At 46.6% G+C, this 21,947-nt stretch overlaps 1 protein-coding gene, 1 long non-coding RNA gene and 2 other non-coding genes across 11 annotated transcripts in view; 2 read left to right on the top strand and 2 right to left on the bottom strand.

Annotated features, from left to right (window-relative positions):
* Nucleotides 1-4,687: 4,687 nt before the first annotated feature.
* LOC132539490 (uncharacterized) lies at nt 4,688-13,631 on the bottom strand. The gene is made up of 3 exons (XR_009550813.1): nt 13,369-13,631; nt 7,879-7,988; nt 4,688-4,808 (listed from the first exon to the last, which is right to left on the bottom strand). It is a non-coding gene; the product is annotated as an uncharacterized LOC132539490 (long non-coding RNA).
* Nucleotides 11,755-11,836, bottom strand: TRNAS-CGA (transfer RNA serine (anticodon CGA)). The gene has a single exon. It is a non-coding gene; the product is annotated as a tRNA-Ser (tRNA).
* Nucleotides 12,516-21,947, top strand: part of SMARCC2 (SWI/SNF related, matrix associated, actin dependent regulator of chromatin subfamily c member 2) — a 43,276-nt gene continuing 33,844 nt past the window's right edge. For 5 of the 8 annotated variants that reach the window (XM_060195154.1, XM_060195158.1, XM_060195155.1 and 2 more), the window contains exons 1-7: nt 12,516-12,716; nt 14,915-15,034; nt 15,439-15,524; nt 17,035-17,116; nt 17,218-17,310; nt 20,595-20,664; nt 20,877-20,946. In XM_060195154.1, coding sequence (XP_060051137.1) covers nt 12,606-12,716; nt 14,915-15,034; nt 15,439-15,524; nt 17,035-17,116; nt 17,218-17,310; nt 20,595-20,664; nt 20,877-20,946 — 632 coding nt within the window. In that variant the 5' untranslated portion in view covers nt 12,516-12,605. The remainder of the gene's footprint in view (nt 12,717-14,914; nt 15,035-15,438; nt 15,525-17,034; nt 17,117-17,217; nt 17,311-20,594; nt 20,665-20,876; nt 20,947-21,947) is intronic. The other 3 variants (XM_060195160.1, XM_060195156.1, XM_060195161.1) reach the window with 2 other exon arrangements.
* Nucleotides 16,808-16,940, top strand: LOC132539679 (small nucleolar RNA SNORA5). The gene has a single exon (XR_009551008.1). It is a non-coding gene; the product is annotated as a small nucleolar RNA SNORA5 (small nucleolar RNA).

Raw genomic sequence — 21,947 nt, forward strand, 5'->3', positions numbered from 1 at the left:
GAGCTAGGGAGATAGTATAATGGTTATGCAAAAGACTCAGGATTTATGCTCTGATGCCCCAGGTTCAAATCCTACCCTAACTTCACCAAAACACAGGGCTCAGTAGTGAGCTGATAAAAAAAAAAAAATGTAGTGGCATATAGTTGGCTATTAAGAGACAGAAGAAAATGTGAGACGGCAGTAAGAGGCTGCCAATGGCTAAGGAGGCGGCTTAGCAGTAGCACTCATGCCTTACACTTGTGAGGCCCTGGCTTCCGTCCTTGATGCCAAAATGAAAACATCACTTAACTTTGATAGATGCTGAAGCAGTGCTTTGGTGTGTCATAAAATACTGACCTGGGAGATACCTCACCTGGCACAGCACTTTTTTTTTTCCCCTACCAGAGCACTCACTGCTCAGTCTGGCTGCGGGTGTGGGGGGTGGGTGTGGGGGGGTGTGGGGGGGTGTAAGGGGGGTTGGGGGGGACTGAACCCTGGACTTTGGAGCCTCAGGCCTGAGAGTCCTTTGCATAACCATTATGCTGTCTGCCCCTGTACAGCACACTTTTATTTTTGCCTCCAGGGTTATTGTTGGTGTTAGGTGCCTGCATTACAAACCCACTGCTCCTAGAGGTTATTTTTTCCCCTCGTTTTTGTTGCTGTTGCTGCTGCTGCTGTTTGATAGGACAGAGAAGAATCAAGAGAAGAGGGGGAAGACAGATGGGGGAGAGAAAGATAGACACCTGCATACTGGCTTCACTTGTGAAGTGACACCCCTGGCGGTGGGAAGCTGGGGGCTTAAACCCGGATACTTGTGCCAGTCTGTGCGATTCACGCCATGTGCACTTCATGCCATGTGTACTTAACCCGCTGTGCTACTGTCTGGGCCCCAGCACACATTTTTCTCCCTTTTGTTGCCCTGTTATTATTGTAGTTATTATTGTTGTTATTGATGTCGTCATCATTGGATAGGACAGAGAAATGGAGAGAGGAGGGGAAGATAGGGAGAGAGAGACACCTACAGACCTGCTTCACCACTTGTGAAGCGACTCCCTTGCAGGTGGGGAGCGGGGGCTCAAACCAGGATCCTTATGCTGGTCCTTGGTGCTTCACGCCAACGTGCACTTAACCCACTGCACTACCATCAGACTCCCCCCAGCACACATTTTTTTTTTTATTTCTTTATTGGGGAATTAATGTTTTACATCTGACAATAAATACAATAGTTTGTACATGCATAACATTTCCCAGTTTTCCATATAACAAAACATCCCCAACTAGGTGCTCTGTCATCCTTCTTGGAGCTCTATTCTCCCCACAGAGTCTTTTACTTTGGTGTAATACGCCAATTCCAGTTCAGGTTCTACTTGTGTTTTCTTTTCTGATCTTGTTTTTCAACTTCTGCCTGAGAGTGAGGCCATCCCATATTCATCCTTCTGTTTCTGACTTATTTCACTTAACATGAATTTTTCAAGGTCCATCCAAGATTGACTGAAAACGGTGAAGTCACCATTTTTTACAGCTGAGTAGTATTCTATTTATATATAGACCACAACTTGCTCAGCCACTCATCTGTTGTTGGACACCTGGGTCCTTCCAGGTTTCCCAGCACACATTTTTATAATGCTTGAGGACTCAGGTTTGAGCTTCTGAGCACCACACTGAAGAAACTTGACAAACACTGCTTTGCTGTCTCTTCTGTCTCTTCCTGTCTGTTTCTGTAACTCAGAGGAAAAAGGCAAAGCCTGCTTGAGTAGTGATGGAATCTCCAGGTCTGAAGTCCTGCAAAGCACTAATGGCAAAAAAAAGGGGGGGCTAGAGAGGTGGCTCAGTGGTGGTCTTGTGCATGTTTTGCATGTCTGAGGCTCTAGCTTCAATCCCTGGCACTGAAATACTTAATATGTACGAGAGAGAGACTTCATCTGTAACAGACAAACCAGAGTACTACATTGGCATATATGATGCCAAGGATTGAACCTGTGGCATGCAAGTAATGCTCTGGAGCTACTTTGGAAGTCACTGCTGAGATAAGTATTAAAGGGGGCTGTGCAGTGGTACACTGCACATAGTACTAAGAGCAAGGACCCCCTCGAGGATCCATGTTCAAGTCCCCACTCTCCACCTGCAGGGGTAATGCTTCACAAGTGGTGAAGCAAGTCTGCAGGTATCTCCCTTCCTCTCTCAGTTTCTCTCTGTCCTGTCCAATAAGATGGAAGAAATGGCTGCCAGGAGCAGTGGACTCATAGTGCCGGCACTGAGCCCCAGTGATAACCCTAGAGGCAGAAAATTAAGAATTTACTATGGGCCAGGTGGTGTGTCTGGTTAAGTGTGTGTGCTACCTGGGTTCAAGTTCCTGGTCCCACTTAATTGAGGGAGGAGGGTGGTGGCACATCTAGTGAAGTTCATGTTACCATGGACTCAAGCCCCCAGTCCTCACCTGCATAAGAAGCTTCGTGAGCAGTGAAGCAGTGCTGCAGGTGTCTTTCCCCGTCTCCTCTTTCCCTCTGTCTCTATCCTAAATAAATGAAAGTTTGCTTTTTTTTTTTTTTTTAATTAACAGTGGAGGGGCTGGGCAGTGGCCCACCTAGGAGAATGCACATGCTACCATGCTCAAAGACCTAGGTTCAAGTTGGTCCCCACCTGTGGTGGGTGAAACCACAAATGATGACAGTGCTGCAGGGGTGTCTCTCTCCCTCTCTCACCTCCATCATTCTGTTTTTGTATTGGGGGGGAAAGCGGATCATAGGGGTCAAAGAGATAGTACAGCAGTTTACACAACAGAGTTTCATGCTTGAGGTGTGGAAATAGGTGCAATCCGCGGGTAGATCTGAGCAGTGAGTTCTCTGGTATAAGATGAAGTGATGAGACAGGGTGTAGTGATGATGGGAATACATATATTATCTTACAGGAAACTGGGAGCTCCAAGCTAGGGGAATGACATGAAAGCTGTATTTAGAGATTTAAATAGGAGGCCAGGTGTTGGTGCACTTGGTTAAGCACACACATTACAGTGTACAAAGACTGGGTTCAAGCCCCTGGTCCCCACCTGCAGGGGAAAGCTTTCATGAGTAGTGAAGTAGGACTGCAGGTGTCTCTGTCTCTTTCATTCTCACCTCCTTCCCTCTCAATTTCTGTCTCTGTCCAATAAATAAAAAATATTTAAATAATGCCGTTGTGCTACCTAAGAGGCCACTGTAACAGGCATGAATTAAAGTAGCATGTAGTATTTGATAAATGATGCACACGCTTTTAGAGGTCAGAGCACAGCTGAACTCTGAATTATAGTGGAGCTGGGGATTGAACCTAAGACCTTTAGCACCTCAGGCATGAAAGTCTTTTGAGAGTTGATTCAACAGTATTAACAAATTAGATAATTTGTGAGTGCAGCTGGGACAGTCTGGCAGGTAACTCAGTGGAAAAAGCACTGAACTCTCAAGCATGAGATCAAGTTCAATTCCTAGCAGTGCGTGTGCCAGAGATGCTCTGGTTTTCCTACCTCATTAATTAAAAAATGGAGGGTCAGGCAGTAGTGCAGTGGGTTAAACGCACATGGTGCAAAGTGGAAGGACCGGCTCAAGGATCCCGGTTCAAGCCCCGACTCCCCACCTACAGAAGAGTCACTTCACAGGCAGTGAAGCAGGTCTGCAGGTGTCTTTCTCTCCCCCTCCCTGTCTTCCCCTCCTCTCTCCATTTCTCTCTGTCCTATTCAACAACAATTAAAAACAAACAAAAAAAGGGAAAATAAATATTTATAAAAAAAATACAGCTGGGGAAATAGCTTAATTGGTAGAGCCCAGGACTTGCATGCCCGAGGCTCCGAACTTGATCCTGGCACTTAATGGAGTGGTGCTGTTTTTTCTCTGAAAAGCTCTCTCAATGGGCAGGGGAAACAACATAATGATTATGCAAAATTCTCATAATCTCTGAGGCCCTGAGGTCAGTCCCAGGTTCAGTCCTCAGCACCACCATAAGCCAGAGCTGAGCACTGCTCTGTTGTAGCTGTCTCTAAAATAAATTAAAGATATATAAAAAGAAATACATATATAGCTGAGAGTATGATTCTAAAAAAGAGTTTTGCTTGCCTTTTTTTTTTTTTTTTCCCCTCCTCTAGGGTTATTGCTGGGCTCGGTGCCTGCACCATGAATCCACCGCTCCTGGAGGCCATTTTTCCCCCTTTTGTTGCCCTTGTAGCTTCGTTGTGGTTATTATTATTGCCCTTGTTGACGCAATTGTTGTTGGATAGGACAGAGAGAAATGGAGAGAGGAGGGGAAGACAGAGAAGGGGAGAGAAAGATAGACACCTGCAGACCTGGTTCACCGCTTGTGAAGCGACTCCCCTGCAGGTGGGGAGCCGGGGGCTCAAACCGGGATCCTTACGCCGGTCCCTGCGCTTTGCGCCACATGCGCTTAACCCACTGCGCCACTGCCCGACCCCCGCCTTTTCATTTTTTTGTGGTGGGAATCATTTATTTTTTTAAATTTATTTTAAAAAGACTAACAAAACCGTAGGATAGGAGGGGTACAACTCCATACAATTCCCACCACCAGATCTCTATATCCCATCCCCTCCCCTGATAGCTTTCCCATTCTCTATCCCTCTGGGAGCATGGACCCAAGATCATTGTGGGTTGCAGAAGGTGGAAGGTCTGGCTTCTGTAATTGCTTCCCCACTGAACATGGGTGTTGACTGGCTGATCCATAGTCCAGTCTGCCTCTCTCTTTCCCTAGTAGGGTGGGGTTCTAGGGAAATGGAGCTCCAGGACACATTGGTGGGGTCGTCTGTCCAGGAAAGTCTGGTCCGAATCATGTCGGCATCTGGAACCTGGTGGCTGAAAAGAGGGTTAACATACAAATCCAAACAAATTGTTGAACAATTATGGATGTAAAGGCTGGAGTAGTGCAGATGAAGTGTTGGGGGGGTACTCACTGGAAACTCTAGTATACTTCTGCTTTCAGGTATATATTTTGCCCTAGTTTATGGATACGTGTGAGTGAAGCAGGTCTGCAGGTGTCTATCTTTCCTCCTCTCTGCCTTCCCCTCCTCTCTCGGTTTCTCTCTGTCCTATCCAACAATGAACATCAACAGCAGCAATAATGACCACAAGGAGGTTACAACAAGGGCAACAAAAGGGGGAAAAAATGGCCTCCAGGAGCAGTGGATTCATGGTGCAGGCATTGAACCCCAGCAATGACCCTGGAGGCAAAAAAGTAAGAGGGAGCTGGCAGTAGCCCACGGGGTTAAGTGCACATAGTGCGAAGCACAAGGACCCATGCAAGGATCCCTGTTCAAGAACCCAACTCCCCACTTGCAGGGGGGTTGCTTCACAAGCAGTGAAGCAGGTCTACAGGTGCCTTTCTTCCTCTCCCCCTCTCCACCACCTCTCTCAGTTTCTCTGCCCTATCCAATAAAAATGGAAAAATGGCCACAAGAGCAGTGGATTTATAGTGCTCACATGGAGCCCCAACAATAATCCTTGAGGCAAAATAAATAATACAATGTCTTAGAAACTCATTTAAAATTAGTGGTTCAGGGAGTCAGGCTGTAGTGCAGCGGGCTAAGCGCAGGTGGCGCAAAGCACAAGGACCGGCATAAGGATCCCGGTTCGAACCCCGGCTCCCCACCTGCAGGGGAGTCGCTTCACAGGCGGTGAAGCAGGTCTGCAGGTGTCTATCTTTCTCTCCTCCTCTCTGTCATCCCCTCCCTCTCTCCATTTCTCTCTGTCCTATCCAACAACAACAACAATAATAACTACAACAATAAAACAACAAGGGCAACAAAAGGGAATAAATAAATAAAATAAATATTAAAAAAAAAAAATTTAAAAAAAAAAAAAAAAAAAAAAAAAAATTAGTGGTTCAGGGAGAGAGAGATACATAATGGACAATGCGCAAGGACCCTGGTTTGAGTCCCTGGTCCCCACCTGCGGGGGAAAGCTTCATGAGTAGTGAAGCAGTGCTGCTGGTGTCTCTGTCTCTCTTCCTCTCTCTCCTCTCCCCTCTCAGTTTCTGGCTGTCTCTATCTAATAAAGACAATAAAAAAAAGTTAAAAGCCTAGTGGCTTAGTGAGTCAGGCAGTAGCACAGGAGGTTAAACACATGTGGCACTAAGTGCAAGGACCAGCGCAAGGATCCTGGTTGGAGCCACTGGCTACCTACCTACAGCGAGGTTGCTTCACAAGCGGTGAAGCAGGTCTGCAAGTGTCTTTCTCCCTCTCTGTCTTCCCCTCCTCTCTCCATTTCTCTCTGTCTTATCCCAACAGCAAACTAACTACAACAATAAAACAAGGGCAACAAAAAGGGAATAAATGAATATTAAAAAATTACTAGTCAGAGACCCACCCTACTAGGGAAAGAGAGAGGCAGACTGGGAGTATGGACCGACCAGTCAACGCCTATGTTCAGCGGGGAAGCAATTACAGAAGCCAGACCTTCTACCTTCTGCAACCCACAAGGACCCTGGGTCCATGCTCCCAGAGGGATGGAGAATGGGAAAGCTATCGGGGGAGGGGTGGGATATGGAGATTGGGCGGTGGGAATTGTGTGGAGTTGTACTCCTCCTACCCTATGGTTTTGTTAATTAATTCTTTCTTAAAAAAAAAAATTTAAAAAAAATTACTAGTCAAAGACTAAAAAAAAAAAAAAAAAAAAACCACAAAACCTAGTGGCTTAATAACCCAGCAGTGTTGTACCTGGTTGAGCACACACAGGCACACAGTATCAGGCACAAAGATCCAGTTTTAATCCCCTAGTCTCCAGCAGCCAGGGGGAATGCTTCATGAAGAGTGAAGCAGTGATGTAGGTGTCTCTGTCTGTCTCCCTTCCCTTCAATTTCTTTCTGTCCTATCAAGTTAAGTATTAAAAATTTTAAAAAGTGGAGCTGCGTAGTGGCGCACCTGGTTGAGCTCACATATTACAATGTGCAAGGACCCTGGTTCGAGCCCCTGGTCCCACCTGCAAAGGAAAAGCTTTGAAAGTAGTGAAGCAGGGCTACAGGTTTCTCTCTGACATTCTCCCTCTCTGTTTTCCCCACCCTCTCGATTTCTGGCTATCTTTATCCAATAAATAAAGATGATAATAAAAAAAATTTAATTTAAAAAGAAGGGGAGGGAGGGATGGCTTACAGGAATAGTGGGATTTGAAAGTGTTATTTGGAAGGGTATCTGTCTGTGGAAGATGGGCGGGGAGGTAAATTACCAAGTGGGATGTAAACTTTGTGTCATTTATACAAAAACCAGGGTTCTGAGGGGAAGGTTCATGAACAGTAGAGCAGTGTTCTCTCTCTTCTCTGTCTCTAACTGAAATTAAAAGAAAACAAAGGGGAGAGATCTGCCAGGACCACAGACTTTGTGTCTGGTGAGCCATCAGATTAACAAAACAAGAAAAAAAGGAGAGGGGTGCTGCAAACTTAGGCAAGTAAGTATTTTGAAATGATCTGTTCTGCAGGAAGTTTCAAGACCCAGACCTTTGGCTTCTCCCCCCTGAAAATCACAACTGAAGCATTTGAGAGGGAGACATCACCTACAAGTCTCTACCAGCTTGCTCACGGAGATCCTCCATTTTGTAACCAGTGGAGCCTTCTTTCCTTCCTGCATAGTTGTCGGTTGCCCTCTGCTGGTCAATTTTGGCCTAGACCCTCCATATATTTACCAAAGAGAACAGCATGTGTGATGATGAAAACCAAACTCAGGATTTTATTTCATATAGTTTTTTTTTTTTTTTTTTTAAATAGAGAACTGCTCAACTCTGGCTCATGGATGGTACTAAGGATTGAACCTGGGACCTTAGAAACTCAGACATAAAAGTCTTTTGCATAGTCATTATGGCATTTCCCCAGCCCTCTTCATAGAAATCTTAAAGTTTACCACTGTACCACTTCCCCAACCATTCTCCAGATATTTACTTCTGACAGCAAGCACAAAATAGGATCAGGCAGCCCTTGGAAGGGGTTTGGTGACTAAGGAATTGAACTCTTGGGCATAAGGTCCTAAGCTGGATCCTGAGCATCTTGGGCTGGGGAAAAAAAAGTATATATATGATGCCTTATTACCCTCCCTCTTCTATTGTGTTAATAAATAGTTTTAAAAATGGGGGCTAGGGGAGTCGGGCGGTAGCTCAGCAGGATAAGCACAGGTGGTGCAAAGCGCAAGGACCTGCATAAGGATCCCAGTTCTAGCCCCCGGGTCCCCACCTGCAGGAGAGTCACAGGTGGTAAAGCAGGTCTGCAGGTGTCTATCTTTCCCTCCCTCTCTCTCCATTTCTCTCTGTCCTATCTAATGATGACATCAATAACAACAATAATAACTACAACAACAATAGAAAACGAGGGAAAATAAATAAATAGATAAATATTTTTTTAAAAAATTTAAAACTAGGGAGTCGGGCTGTAGCGCAGCAGGTTAAGCGCAGGTGGCGCAAAGCACAAGGACCGGCATAAGGATCCCGGTTCGAACCCCGGCTCCCCACCTTCAGGGGAGTCGCTTCACAGGTGGTGAAGCAGGTCTGCAGGTGTCTATCTTTCTCTCCCCCTCTCTGTCTTCCCCTCCTCTCTTCATTTCTCTCTGTCCTATCCAACAACGACAACAACAATAATAACTACAACAATAAAAAACAACAAGGGCAACAAAAGGGAATAAATAAAATAAATATTTAAAAAAAAATTTAAAACTAGGGCTGGGTGGAGGCATACCTGGTTGAACACAGACATCCCAGTGCGCAAACGCCTGGACTCAAACCCTAGTCCCCACTGCAGGGGGGAAAGCTTCACAAGCAGTGAAGCAGGGCTGCAGGTGTCTCTTTATCTCTCTCCCTCTCTATCTCCTTCTTCCCTCTCAATATCTGTCCAATAAATAAATTAATAAGAAATAAATGCGGCCAGGCTGTGGCGCACCTAGCTGAGCACACACATTGCAAGTACGTAGGTTTGAGTCCCCGGTCCCCACCTGCAGGGGTAAAGTTTCACACGTGGTGAAGCAGGGCTGCAGGTATCTCTCTCCCTATCTCCCCATCTCAATTTCTCTGTCTCTGTCCAAAAATAAATTAATTAAAAAATAAATTAAGATTGAAAAGGAACTAGAGTACAGGACTTCCCTGCACTGTATATGTCAGAGCTGAGATTAGGGCTTTTGTCCCTGTGGGTCGTCTGGTTTGTCTGTCTACAATATATATTTTTTAATTTTTTAAAAATTATCTTTATTTATTGGATAAAGACAGCCAGAAATTGAGAGGGAAGGGGGAGCTAGAGAGGGAGAGAGACAGAGAAACACCTGCAGCACTGCTTCACCATTTGCAAAGCTTTCCCCCTGCAGGTGGGGACTGGAGGCTGGAACCCTGGTCCTTGCACGTTGTATCATGTGCGCTCAACCAGGTGCTGCCACCACCTGGCCCCTCTTTCTTTCTTTTCTTTTTTTTTTTTTAGATTTTATTTATTAATGAGAAAGATAGGAGAGAGAGAAAGAACCAGCTATCACTCTGGTACATGTGCTGCCGTGGATTGAACTAGGACTTCATGCTTGAGAGTCTAGTGCCTTAGCCACTGCGCCACCTCCCAGACCACTACAATATTTCTTGAACGCAGTGCCTTATACCACTCAACCATACTGATGCCACTGTTTACAAAAACTTTTATAGGTATTTAAAAAATTTTATTCATTCCCTTTTGTTGCCATTATTGTTTTATTGTTGTAGTTATTATTGATGTCCTTGTTGTTGTATAGGACAGAGAGAAATGGAGAGAGGAGGCAAAGACAGAGAGGGGAGAAAAAGGCAACTCCCATTGCCTACAATATTTCTTATCCTCTCATGAAAATAAATCTCAGGGGAGTCGGGTGGTAGCGCTGCGGGTTAAGTGCAGGAGGACCGGCAGAATGATCCGGTTGGAGCCCCCGGTCCCCACCTGCAGGGGAAATGCTTCACAAGCAGTGAAGCAGGTCTGAAGGTGTCTTTCTCTCCCTCCTCTGTTTTCCCCTCCTCTCTCCATCTCTCTGTCCTATACATTAACGATATCAATAATAAGTACAACAATAAAACAACAAGGGCAACAAAAGGGAGTAAATAAATATTAAAAAAAGAAAGAAAATAAATCTCGGGGGGTGGGGTGGGGATGATGAGTGCCAAGTGGCCCAGGAGATGGCGTAGTGGATAAAGTGTTCGACTCCCAAAGCATAAGCTTCCAAGTTTGATGTCCATTATCACATGTGCCAGAGTGGTGGTCTGGGTCTCTCACTAAAAATCCTTACTCAGGTCCTTGGGCTTCACGCCATGTGCGCATAACCCGCTACGTTACCACCGCCCCATTTTGTTGTTGTTGTTTTTAACTTTTTTTTTAAGTTTTATTTATTTATTTATTCCCTTTTGTTGCCCTTGTTGCTTTATTGTTGTAATTATTATTGTTGTCTGTCTTCGTTGTTGGATAGGACAGAGAAATGGAGAGAGGAAGGGAAGACAGAGAGGGGGAGAGAAAAAGACACCTGCAGACCCGCTTCACTGCCTGTGAAGTGACTCCCCTGCAGATGGGGAGCTGGGGGCTCAAACCAGGATCCTTCTGCAGATCCTTGTGCTTTGTGCCACGTGTGCTTAGCCCGCTGCTCTACCGCCCGACTCCCCCCCATTAATTTTTTTTTTTTTTAAGAGATGAGTGTGAACAAGATAACTCACCTAGGTTGGGGGAGATTAGCGTAATGGTTATCTAAAGAGACTTTCAAGCCTTGAGGCTTCAAAGTCCCAAATTCAATCCCCCATATCACCATAATACAGAGCTGAGCAGGGCTCTGGTAAAAACCTCACCTTGATAGTTCTCCAGCTTTGTTTGCCATGTGCACATCTGGATTTGATCCTGGCTCCTATCACAATGAGGGAAACTTCAGTGTTGTGTTGTCTTTCTCTAGATTATCTCTCTCTAGTTTTGTCTCTCTATTTGAAAAGGTTGGCCTGGGGCAAGGAAGCCCTGGGAGAGAGAGAGAGAGACAGACAGACAGACATAGAGATATGAAAATGAAATACAGAAAGAACCTCAACAAGTATTGTAGATATTCCCCACAATCAGAAATTGATGATAGGAAGCGATCTGAGTGAAGTTGTGTATAGAGTTGTGTATAGAAGGCTTAGTGGTTACAGAAAAACAGAATCAATTCTCTTGCTTGGTTAAAACATGGAGAAATAAAAAAAGTATCAAAAAAGATACAAAAAAGTATCTGGCATGTACACTTAACTTTAAAAAGAAAAAAGTGAAAAGTTGAAAAATAAAAAGGATCTGGGGCTGCATTTGTGTTCCCACACTGTAGCCCCTGCTTGATCTTCCTGCTGCTGTTTCAATCATCAGGCTGTTCTCTGCTAGCTCAGCTACACCTGAGGTTCACTTCCTTAAGAAAATTCAAAGCAGAGAACGCCCTGCTTTCTGGGTCTTCGTTGTAAATAATACCCACAGAATTTCTGGTCATGAAATCCAGAAGTGATCTTTTCCTGAAAAATCCAATTCTAGCTATTTATTACAAAACGGAAATTCAGATTCCCAAATTCTCAAAAATCCTTTGCTATCTCCCTCCCCAAATAATGAAACAATGTATACTGAAGCTCTCCTTCGCCAGCCTGACTATAAGCCCGTGAAAGCTGCACAATGAAGCTTCCTCTGATCGCTCTTCTTCTAAATCCTGGGGTTGAGACCTTTCGACTTCTATTTCCGAATTAGAAAGGAAAAGACATTACAGAGACCCAGGGTTCCTTTTATACGTCCCGAAGGAGAGCAGAAAGAAAAGAAAAAAAAAGAAAAGAAAAAAACGGCCGTCACGAACAGGATTCGAACCTGTGCGGGGAAACCCCATTGGATTTCGAGTCCAACGCCTTAACCACTCGGCCACCGTGACTTCCAAAACCGCCCTCCGCCGCGCGCTTACAGAAGGGGCTCGCGCCGTGACCAGGGCGCGCGTGCGGCTGCGGGGAGCCAGACCCGCCGCGCACAGACACCCTGAGCCCCGCGGCCGCTCGCCACCGCGCTTCTCCACTCCGAGCAAGTGCGGGGGCCAGTGCGGCTCGCGCCCGGGGCTCCTGCCCTGCGGAGTCGCGGGGCTCCTGGAACACAAAGCTACTGCCGAGGCGATGGCTGCAGTGAAAGTGGCCGGACGGGAGCAGCTGGGGGTCGGGGTGGGGGGGAAGTGCAGCCGGGAGACCCCGGGACGCACTGAGGGCGGTGGGCGGTGGGCGGTGGGCGGTCAGGAGTTGAGGCGGGGGCACTTTTGAAGCAGTGGGGTGGGGAGCTCCGGAGCTGGGGGCGAGCGAGGTGCTGCCCCCGCAGCCCGGGGCTGGTCACGGCAGATGGAGGGAGGCTACAGCGGCGCCGCACCCGCCCGGCTAAGAGGCAAAAAAGAAAACTCGTTTCGCGTCCGGAGCAGGGAGATGGGCGCCCCCTCCAGGAAGCAGCCGCCCCTCCGAGGCTCCTGCCTCCGCCGCCGGGTGCGCGGCTGTCGCTGAGGCCGACCGGCAGGGGGCGCTGCGCGGGGCCGGGGCCGAGCCAGGCGGCGGGAGGAGGCGGCCGCCGGGCGGGAGGCGGCGGGAGGCGGGCGGAGGAGGAGGCGGAGGAGGCGGGAGCTGCGCTGAGCGGGGCGGGCGGCGGCGGCGGGGCCCGAGCCCGAGAAGATGGCGGTGCGGAAGAAGGACGGCGGCCCCAACGTGAAGTACTACGAGGCCGCGGACACCGTGACCCAGTTCGACAACGTGCGGCTGTGGCTCGGCAAGAACTACAAGAAGGTGCGCGGGCCGGGGGCGGGACAAAGGACGCGGCCCGGCGCCCGGAGCCTCCCACCCCCGCGGCCCCTCCCCGCGGCCTGGGCGCAGCCTGCGCGCCCCGCGCCCCCCGCGCCGCCTCCCCGCCGCGCCCTCTGCCCCTGTTTTCTCCGGCGCCCCGCAGCCCTCCCGCCCCAGGGCCCGGGTCTTCGGGGCTTTCCCGGGAGACAGGAGAGAGGAAAGGGGCCGGCTGCCCCCCACCCCCGCAGCGCGCCCCGCGGAGCCTGGTGCCCGCAGGGCTGAGGCCTCCCGGTGCTTTGTGTTTGTTCGCCGGGAGAGACCCGCGGGCCACGGGAACAGGCCCCGCAGGGGCCGCTCGGCAGCCGGCGCCCCCCAGCCCCCACCCCCGGGTCACCTGTCTTTACCGCTCTGCTCCCCACCTCCACCCAAAGGGCTACCGATCCTCTTTGGGAGCCAGGGCTTGCCGAGCAGCGAGCGGCCCCTTCTTAAACCGTCCTGTAGTTTCACAATGAAACCTCGCCTTGCCCTGCCCTGCCCTGCCCTGCCCGTGGCCGTGGGGTTCAGTGCCAGGGCACACGCACTGTCTCCAGCCCCTCACCCCCACCCCAGGACTGGAGAGACTAAGGTAGTGAACAAAGGGTGCCAGAAGCCTCACCTGTCTTTTCTGCCAAACCTCTTCCTGGTGTTGTCTTTGTCTTCAAGCCTGCTTGAAGAGGCCATCTATACATGTGTTTTTGTTTTTTTTGGTCCCCCCCCCCCCCCCCGCCTCTGGAGAGGATCTGTCTCGCCCACCCTTCTCACTAGCCCCAGTCAGGGGCCTCTCTCTCTGCCTTTCCTTTCCTTCAACTTCCAGGTTCCTCCTGTCCAGCTCTGTAGCCTGTCAGAAGTGCGATGGGCGATTTGGGAGACTACCCCCTGCTCCTGCTTAATATCATTGTCAGAATCTTGACAAACAGCTGCTGGGTCTGTGACTTGTGGTACCTCAGTGTGAGGCCTTGGTTCCCAGGCTTTTACCTCTGACCTTTGGGAAGAAAGATCAGTCTAGGGGCTTAGTCACTGGCCCAAGGGGGATTGACAGCCTGTGACCTGATTCTGTTTCCCAACTCAGCTCTTTGTCATTTACCTTTTCCTCTTGTGATCTCTTTACACCTCCCACTGAGAGGAACTGGCTTCTCTGTGATTAGGGTTGAGGAAAATGAGGTCAAAAGGTAAAGAGAAAGTTATTCTTCTGGCTCACATTTAAATTGGAACAGCAGGCTGGGATGCTAGGTAGCTTAGTGTGGAAATGTTTAATTGCAGGTTTACACAGAAAACACCCATTTCTTGCTTTTCCCCATCAGAAGAGGTAGGAGCTGAGTAACTGACTGATCCTTCTCATTTTGGAGGGCCTGCGGACATTTATGCCCAGTCTTGCCTGTAGAAGTAGGACATACAGGGAGTCAGGCGGTAGCGCAGCAGGTTAAGCGCAGGTGGCGCAAAGCGCAAGGACCAGTATAAGGATCCCAGTTGGAGCCCCCGGCTCCCCACCTGCAGGGGGGTCGCTTCAACAGCGGTGAAGCAGGTCTGCAGGTGTCTAACTTTCTCTCCCCTCTCTGTCTTCCCCATCTCTCTCCATTTCTCTCTGTCCTATCCAACAACAACAACATCATTAACAACAATAATAACTACAACAATAAAACAACAAGGGCAACAAAAGGGAATAAATAAAATATTTAAAAAAAAAATAAGTAGGACATACAAGCTTACTATCAGTCGGTTTGCCCAATCCTACTTCCTAGCACCTTTCTGGATATCAGGCTACATTAAAGAAGGAAGGATTCTTGGCCTTTCACAAAGGAATATATGTTGTCTTGCTCAGAGCCTCTGGTGTTGTTTCCCGAACTCAGTTAACCCTCAGACCCTCACACACCTCAGTGCTGTTGGCTAGTGGTCAGGGTCCTGCAACTTCAATTTCAGGAAGAGTAGGTAATCTCCAACTTCCAACATGGGCAGCCTGCATTGGTGGTAGCAGAATTCCAGATTCCTGATGAAGGGGTCTAGGGCCTACCTTCTGCCATTTTCATTATGGAGACTAGTGTGGAGAGAAGAAAACTCTATTTTCACCGCCCCATATGTTTCCAGGGCGCCTGGGAAATGAGCAAGAGACATTTATTCCCCCCCATGGGAGTCTTATTTGTCTTTCCTTTTCTCTTTTCCCATAGTATATACAAGCCGAACCACCCACCAACAAATCCTTGTCTAGCCTGGTTGTACAGTTGCTTCAATTTCAGGAAGAAGTTTTTGGCAAACATGTCAGCAATGCACCACTCACTAAACTGCCGGTGAGTGCAAGTGCAAGGGGTGGGGTGGGGGTGGGTGAAACCTCCTAACTGGAGGGATTTTATTTTGGAGTTTTATATGTTTCATGGTTTTTAAGATTTGGGAATTTTCCACCAGACCTATCTCAGTCTTGTGCTGGTAATACTGTGTATGAATAAACATCTGCCTTGTAGGGTTTCTGTATTGCTTAATGAGGTAACCTAGGAAAGTGCTTAGCACAGAAAGGGGCTTCACAAATATCAGTTTCTCTTACATTCAACTGGTCCATGTGACACAATGTAACAGGGGTTCAAGAACTCTTAATTCTGAGATAGATATCAGTTCAGCATAGGGTTTTGTGATAGGATTGCTAAAGTAATAAAATTTAGCATTTGTCACATATTTCTGTCCTATCTCAATCTTGTAGATCAAATGTTTCCTAGATTTCAAAGCAGGAGGCTCCCTGTGCCACATACTTGCAGCTGCCTACAAATTCAAGAGTGACCAGGGATGGTAAGATCATTTCTCTCTCTCTTTTAGATTTTACTTATTTACTAATGAGAAAGAAGAAAAAAGAACCAGGTACATGTAGGGGATTGAATTCAGGACCTCATGCTTGAGAATCCAATGTTTTATCCACTGTGCCACCTGCCAGACCACAGAGATCATTTTTCTCTGTTTCTTTTTTTTTTTTAATTACATTTATTTATTTTCCCTTTTGTTGCCCTTGTTTTTGTTGTTGCTGTTGTTATTGATGTTGTCGTTGTTGGATAGGACAGAGAGAAATGGAGAGAGGAGTGGAAGACAAAAGAGGGGGAGAGAAAGACAGACACCTGCAGACCTGCTTCTCCGACTCCCCTGCAGGTGGGGAGCCGGGGGTTCAAACTGGGATCCTTAGGCCAGTCCTTGCACTTTGAGCCATGTCACTTAACCCGCTGTGCTTCCGCCCGACTCCCTGTTTCTATGTTTCTTAACATTTTTTGTAGAGGGAATAAACCATTATAAGGTAGGAGAACATAGGTAGACATTCTTGCAGTTTTCTTTTTTTATTGCAATTTTCTTACTTTCCGAGGTTAGTAGACCAGACTTGCTAAATCAGGAAAATGGCTATGAGTCAGAGCCAAAATAGAGAGAGAATATGTGTGTGTAGCAATGCATGATTATAAAGGAAAGAGGGTTCTTTAGATTGGTATCTCAAGTTTTTCTTTGTCCTTTTGGGACTAAGTATAAAAATGTGGAATTGAGGAAGTTGGGCAGTAGTGCAGTGGGATAAGTGCAGGTGGCACAAAGCTCAAGGACCAGTGTAAGGATTCCCAGCTCCCCACATGCAGGGGGTCGCTTCACAGGCAGTGAAGCAGGTCTGCAGGTGTCTTTCTCTTCCCTTCGTTGTCTTCCCCTCCTCTTTCCATGTCTCTCTGTTCTATCCAACAATGATGGCATCAATAACAAAATAATAACCACAACATTAATAAACCAACAAAGGCAACAAAAGGGAAAAAAATAGCCTCCAGGAACAGTGGATTCATGCTGCAGACACCAAGCCCCAGCAATAACCCTGGCAAAGGGGAAAAATGTGGAGTTGAGATCAGTGAACACACTCCCAGAAGTTTTTGGCAACAACTGTGAGCAAGATTACCTCCTATTTTCTCATGATAAAAAGACACATATTGATGAGAAATGGCATGATGATTATACAAAAGATTTTCAGACCAGATGCTCTGAGGTCCCAGGTTCAGTTCCCAGTACCAGCACCAGCTAGAGCTAAATAGTACTCCAGTTAAAGAAAAAAGCCACATAGCAGCTGTGTCAAGTTCAGGGCTTGTCCAGCTTACGGCAGGCACTGGCCCAAAAGGCTGCCACAGTAATACTGTGGCTCATGGGCCTGACCCCTCTCCTGGGCCTCAGGGATAAATTTGGTTTCAGATACTATGCAAAAAGCAGAACCAAACAAACAAACAAACAAATCTACCCTCATCCCGAGACATGAGCGATGCCACTTACTAGTTTATTGCTTTTTTGCAAGGCGGCGTTACGATTTCCAGAACCCATCACGCATGGACCGCAATGTGGAAATGTTCATGACCATTGAGAAGTCCCTGGTGCAGGTAAGAATCAGGAACTTTCCCCATCCCTCTCCTTTGCCTAACTGAGAATCGGAAATACTCCTTCCCCGTAATCTCATCCCATTTCTTTCTTCTCCTTACAGAACAACTGCCTTTCTAGACCTAACATTTTTCTCTGCCCAGACATTGAGCCCAAACTGCTCGGGAAATTAAAGGACATTATCAAGAGACACCAGGTGAGTGTGTGGTCAGGAGAGGTTTTAGAAAACCTATGACTCTCCTGATACTTTATAAGAAGCAGCCTAGGATGCTGGGTGGTGGTGTACCTGGTTGAGTGCACACATTACCATGTGCAAAGACTTGGCTTTAAGCTCCTGTCCCCATCTGTGGGGAGCAAGCTTTATAAATAGTGAAGCAGTGATGCAGGTGTCTCTCTCTCTCTCTCTCTCTCACCCTACCTCTCCCTCCTTTCTCAATTTCTCTCTGTCCTATCAAATAAGAAAGAAAGAAAAGGGAAAAAAAGGGGGGGATTGGGCGGTTAAGCACACATGGCACGAAGCGCACATGGTTAAGCACACATGGCATGAAGTGCAAGGACCAGCATAAGGATCCCAGTTCGAGCCCCTTGGACGTAAGGATCCTGGTTCGAGCCCCCGACTCCCTACCTGCATGGGGTTCGCTTCACAGGCGGTGAAGCAGGTCTGCAGGTGTCTTATCTTTCTCTTCCCCCTCTCTGCCTTCCGCTCCTCTCTCCATTTCTCTCTGTCCTTTCCAACAAAGACGACATCAGCAATAATAACTACAACAACAATAAAACAACAAGGGCAATAAAAGGGGGGGAGCAGAATTAAAAAAAAAAAAGGAAGAAAATGGTTACTGAAAGTAGTGAATTTATTGTGTAGGTACCAAGTCCCAGAGATAATCTTGGTGATAATAAAAAAATGATGATGAAAATTAAAGAACTACTGTGAAAGTGGCTCTCCACCTGTAAATAAACTGGCATTGAATTTTTTTTTTCACCGAAGCACTGCTCAGCTCTGGCTCATGGTGTGGGGGGGTGGAACCTGGGGCTTTGGAGCCTCAGTCACGAGTCTCTTTGTATAACTATTATGCTGCTATCTACTCCCACAAACACTGAAAATTTGAGAAGTTTTTTTTTTTTTTTTTAAAGACTTTGCTTATTTATTAATGAGAAAGATAGGAGGAGAGGAAGAAGCAGACATCACTCTGGTACATATGCTGCCAGGGATTGAACTCGGGACCTCATGCTTGAGAGTTCAGTGCTTTACTCACTGTGCCACCTCCCGGACCACAAATTTGAGCAGTTCTTTCTGTTTTTTTCATTTGCTAGCCTTTTTATTATTACTATTTTTTTATTATTTAATAGAACAGAAAGAAATTCAGAGGATAAAGGAGGTAGAAAAAGGGCAGGAGTAGATAGCATAATAGTTATACAAAGAGACTCTCAGGACTGGGGCTCCAAAGTCTCGAGTTCAATTCCCCACACCACCATAAGCCAGAATTGAGCAGTGGGAACTGGAGGCTTGAAATCAAGCACTTGTGCAAGATAATGTGTGTACTCAACCTGTGTGTCAGATCCCTAGTTTCCCAGTTTCAGCAGGTTTGGATCTCTATTTCTAGAAACTGACATGGCTTGGGTGTATGTATGCTAGGGGTGGAGGGCACTAAATCAACTTCCAATCAGCTAAAAATTGCCAGATATTGGATAAATGAAAATCTTGCTCCTAGTGGATTTGTAGTGCAGGCACCGAGTCCCAGCAATAACCCAGGAGACAATAAATAAATAAGTAAATAAATATGAAAATCTTGCTCCTTAGAACTCTAAAATTATAAGCAGTTGCTATTAATAAGCACATACAATTGACTTTTCCCATTTATAGCTTATCTATTCAAAGTATTGTCTGTAGCTATTTTTAATTCTTTGACTTAATTCCCTATTAGCACAATCCCAGCTATTTCCCACAACCACTTAGCTAGCGTGTGCTTAGAAAAAGCAAACTTAATAAAACAAAACAACAAGGGCAACAAAAGGGAAGAAAGAAAGAAAGAAAGAAAGAAAGAAAGAAAGAAAGAAAGAAAGAAAGGGCAAACTTGGGGGGCTTTGTGATAGTGCATCAGGTTAAGCGCACATGGCACGAAGTACAAGGACCAGTGTGAGGATCCCAGTTTAAGCCCCCAGCTTCCCACCTGCAGGGGGGTCGCTTCACAGGCAGTAAAGCAGGTCTGCAGATGTCTGTCTTTCTCTCCCCGTCTGTCTTCCCCTCCTCTCTCCATTTCTTTCTGTCCTATCCAACAACAACAGTAAAAACAATGACAATAATAATAACAAGGGTAACAAAAATGGGGAAAATGCCCTCCAGGAACAGTGGATTCATAGTGCATGCACCGAACCCCAGCAATAACTCTGAAGACAAAAAAAAAATTGATTAATTTAGTTAAATAAAAAGAGTGGGTGGAGGCACACCTGGTTGAGCGCACATGTTACAACACTCAAGGACCCGGGTTTGAACCCCTGGCCCCCACCTGCAGGGGGAAAGCTTTCTGAGTGGTGAAGCAGAGCTGCAGGTCTCTCTCTCTCTCTCTCACCACCTTCCCTCTTGATTTCTGGCTGTCTCTATCCAATAAATAAAGATAATAAAAACTGTAAAGAAAAAAAAAGAAAAAAAAAAAGGGTGGGAGGTGGCGCAAAGCACAGGGACCAGCATAGGATCCCGGTTTGAACCCCGGCTCCCCACCTGCAGGGGAGTCACTTCAAAAGTGGTGAAGCAGGTCTGCAGGTGTCTGTCTTTCTCTCCCCCTCTGTCTTCCCCTCCTCTCCATTTCTCTCTGTGATATCCAACAACGATGACATAAATAACAATAACAACAATAACTACAGCAATAAAACAACAAAGGCAACAAAAGGGAATAAATAAACATTAAAAAAAAAAGGTGGGGAGTCGGGTGGTAGCGCAACGGGATAAGCGCAGGTGGCGCAAAGCGAAGGACCGGGTGTAAGGATCCGGGTTCCAGCCCCCGGCTCCCCACCTGCAGGGGAGTCGCTTCACAGGCAGTGAAGTAGGTCTGCAGGTGTCTGTCTTTCTCTGCCCCTCTCTGTCTTCCCCTCCCCTCTCCATTTCTCTCTGTCCTATCCAAGAAGGATGGCAACAATAACTACAACAAGAAAACAAGGGCAACAAAAGGGAATAAATAAAATAAATAATTAAAAAAAAAAGGTGGAGGTAGATAACATAATGGTTATGCAAACGGACTTTCATGCCTGAGGCTCCAAAGTGCCAGGTTCAGTCCGTCCCACACACCACCAGAAGCTGAGCAGTGCTCTGGTAAAAATAAATAAAATAAAACTTTCAAAAAAAAAGAAAAAGAAAAAGCATACTTGAATAACATTGTGAGAAATGAATGGGAAGGCAGAAGTGCAGTTAAATTTTAGTTTGGTCTATTTACACCCACTAGTAATTCAGTAGGGTCCATATTTACCTGCTTCTCCTGTGCCATCCAGGGAACAGTCACTGAGGATAAGAGCAATGCTTCCCATGTTGTGTATCCTGTCCCAGGGAACCTGGAAGAAGGTGAGACCTGATTTCTTGGCCACTGCAGTAGATAGCTTGGACTGGGAGGTGGAAATATATTCATACCTTATGTAGTGTCTAGATTCCTCTCTCCTTACTACCCTAGATCATACCACAGTGTGTTCCTATTTCCAACTACCCAGAATTGTTTTTGCACAGTTACTTTTCGTATGCTCCTTCCGCTTATATCTCCCTGTTCTGTCTGTCCCCAGAGGAATGGGTGCGACCAGTAATGAAGAGGGATAAGCAGGTTCTTCTGCACTGGGGCTACTATCCTGACAGGTGAGGATGGGGTGCTGGGGCCAGATTAAAGTACCACAGGAAACTAAAATCTGAGAAGATCTAGCAAAGCAAGAACATACTATTTTAGAGTTATTTTTAGGTCACCTCATTTATGCCCATCCTACCTATTTGGGTGAGTCCTCTAAATTAGGGGAGGTTTGAACTTACAGTATTATTCTTAGGCTAAAAGAATTACAGGGAGCTGGGCGGTGGTGTAGTGGGTTAAGCACACATGGTGCTCAAGGACCAACATAAGGATCCTGGTTTGAGCCCTCAGCTCCCCACCTGCAGGGGGTTTGCTTCACAGGTGGTGAAGCAGGTCTTCGGGTGTCTTTCCCTCCCCCTCTCTATCTTCCCTTCTTCTCTCAGTTTCTCTCTGCCCTATTCAACAACAATGACAGCAGTAATAATAATGACGACGAAAAACAAGGGCAACAAAAGGGGAAAAAAATCTTTAAAAAAGAATTACAGGGAGTTGGGCGGTAGCTCAGTGGGTTAAGTGCACATGACACACAGCACAAGGACTGGTTAGGATCTGGGTTCAAGCCCCCGGCTCCCCACCTGCAGGAGAGTCACTTCACAGGTGGTGAAGCAGGTCTGCAGGTGTCTATCTATCTCTCCTCTTCTCTATCTCCCCCTTCTCTCTCAATTTCTCTGTCTCTCTCCAATAACAAATAAATTAAAAAAATTAAAATTTTTTTTTTTTTAATTACAGTTGGCTCTGATATAATCTTGTCTTTCAGTCACTATAAAAAAAATTTGAGTTTTGGGGCGGAGGGTAGATAGCATAATAGTTATGCAAACAGACTAACGCCTGAGGCTTTGAAGTCCCAGGTTCAATCCCCCCGTACCACCATAAGCCAGAGCTGAACAGTGCTCTGGTTAAAAAAAAAAAAAAAAAGAGGTTTGTCAAGGAAATAACATAGTGGTTATGCAGACTTTCATGCATGAGGCTCCAAGGTCCCAGGTTTAATCCCCATAAGCCAGAGCTGAGTATTGCT

The sequence above is a fragment of the Erinaceus europaeus genome, chromosome 7 (assembly GCF_950295315.1).
Source record: "Erinaceus europaeus chromosome 7, mEriEur2.1, whole genome shotgun sequence".
NCBI classification, from domain to species: Eukaryota; Metazoa; Chordata; class Mammalia; order Eulipotyphla; family Erinaceidae; genus Erinaceus; species Erinaceus europaeus.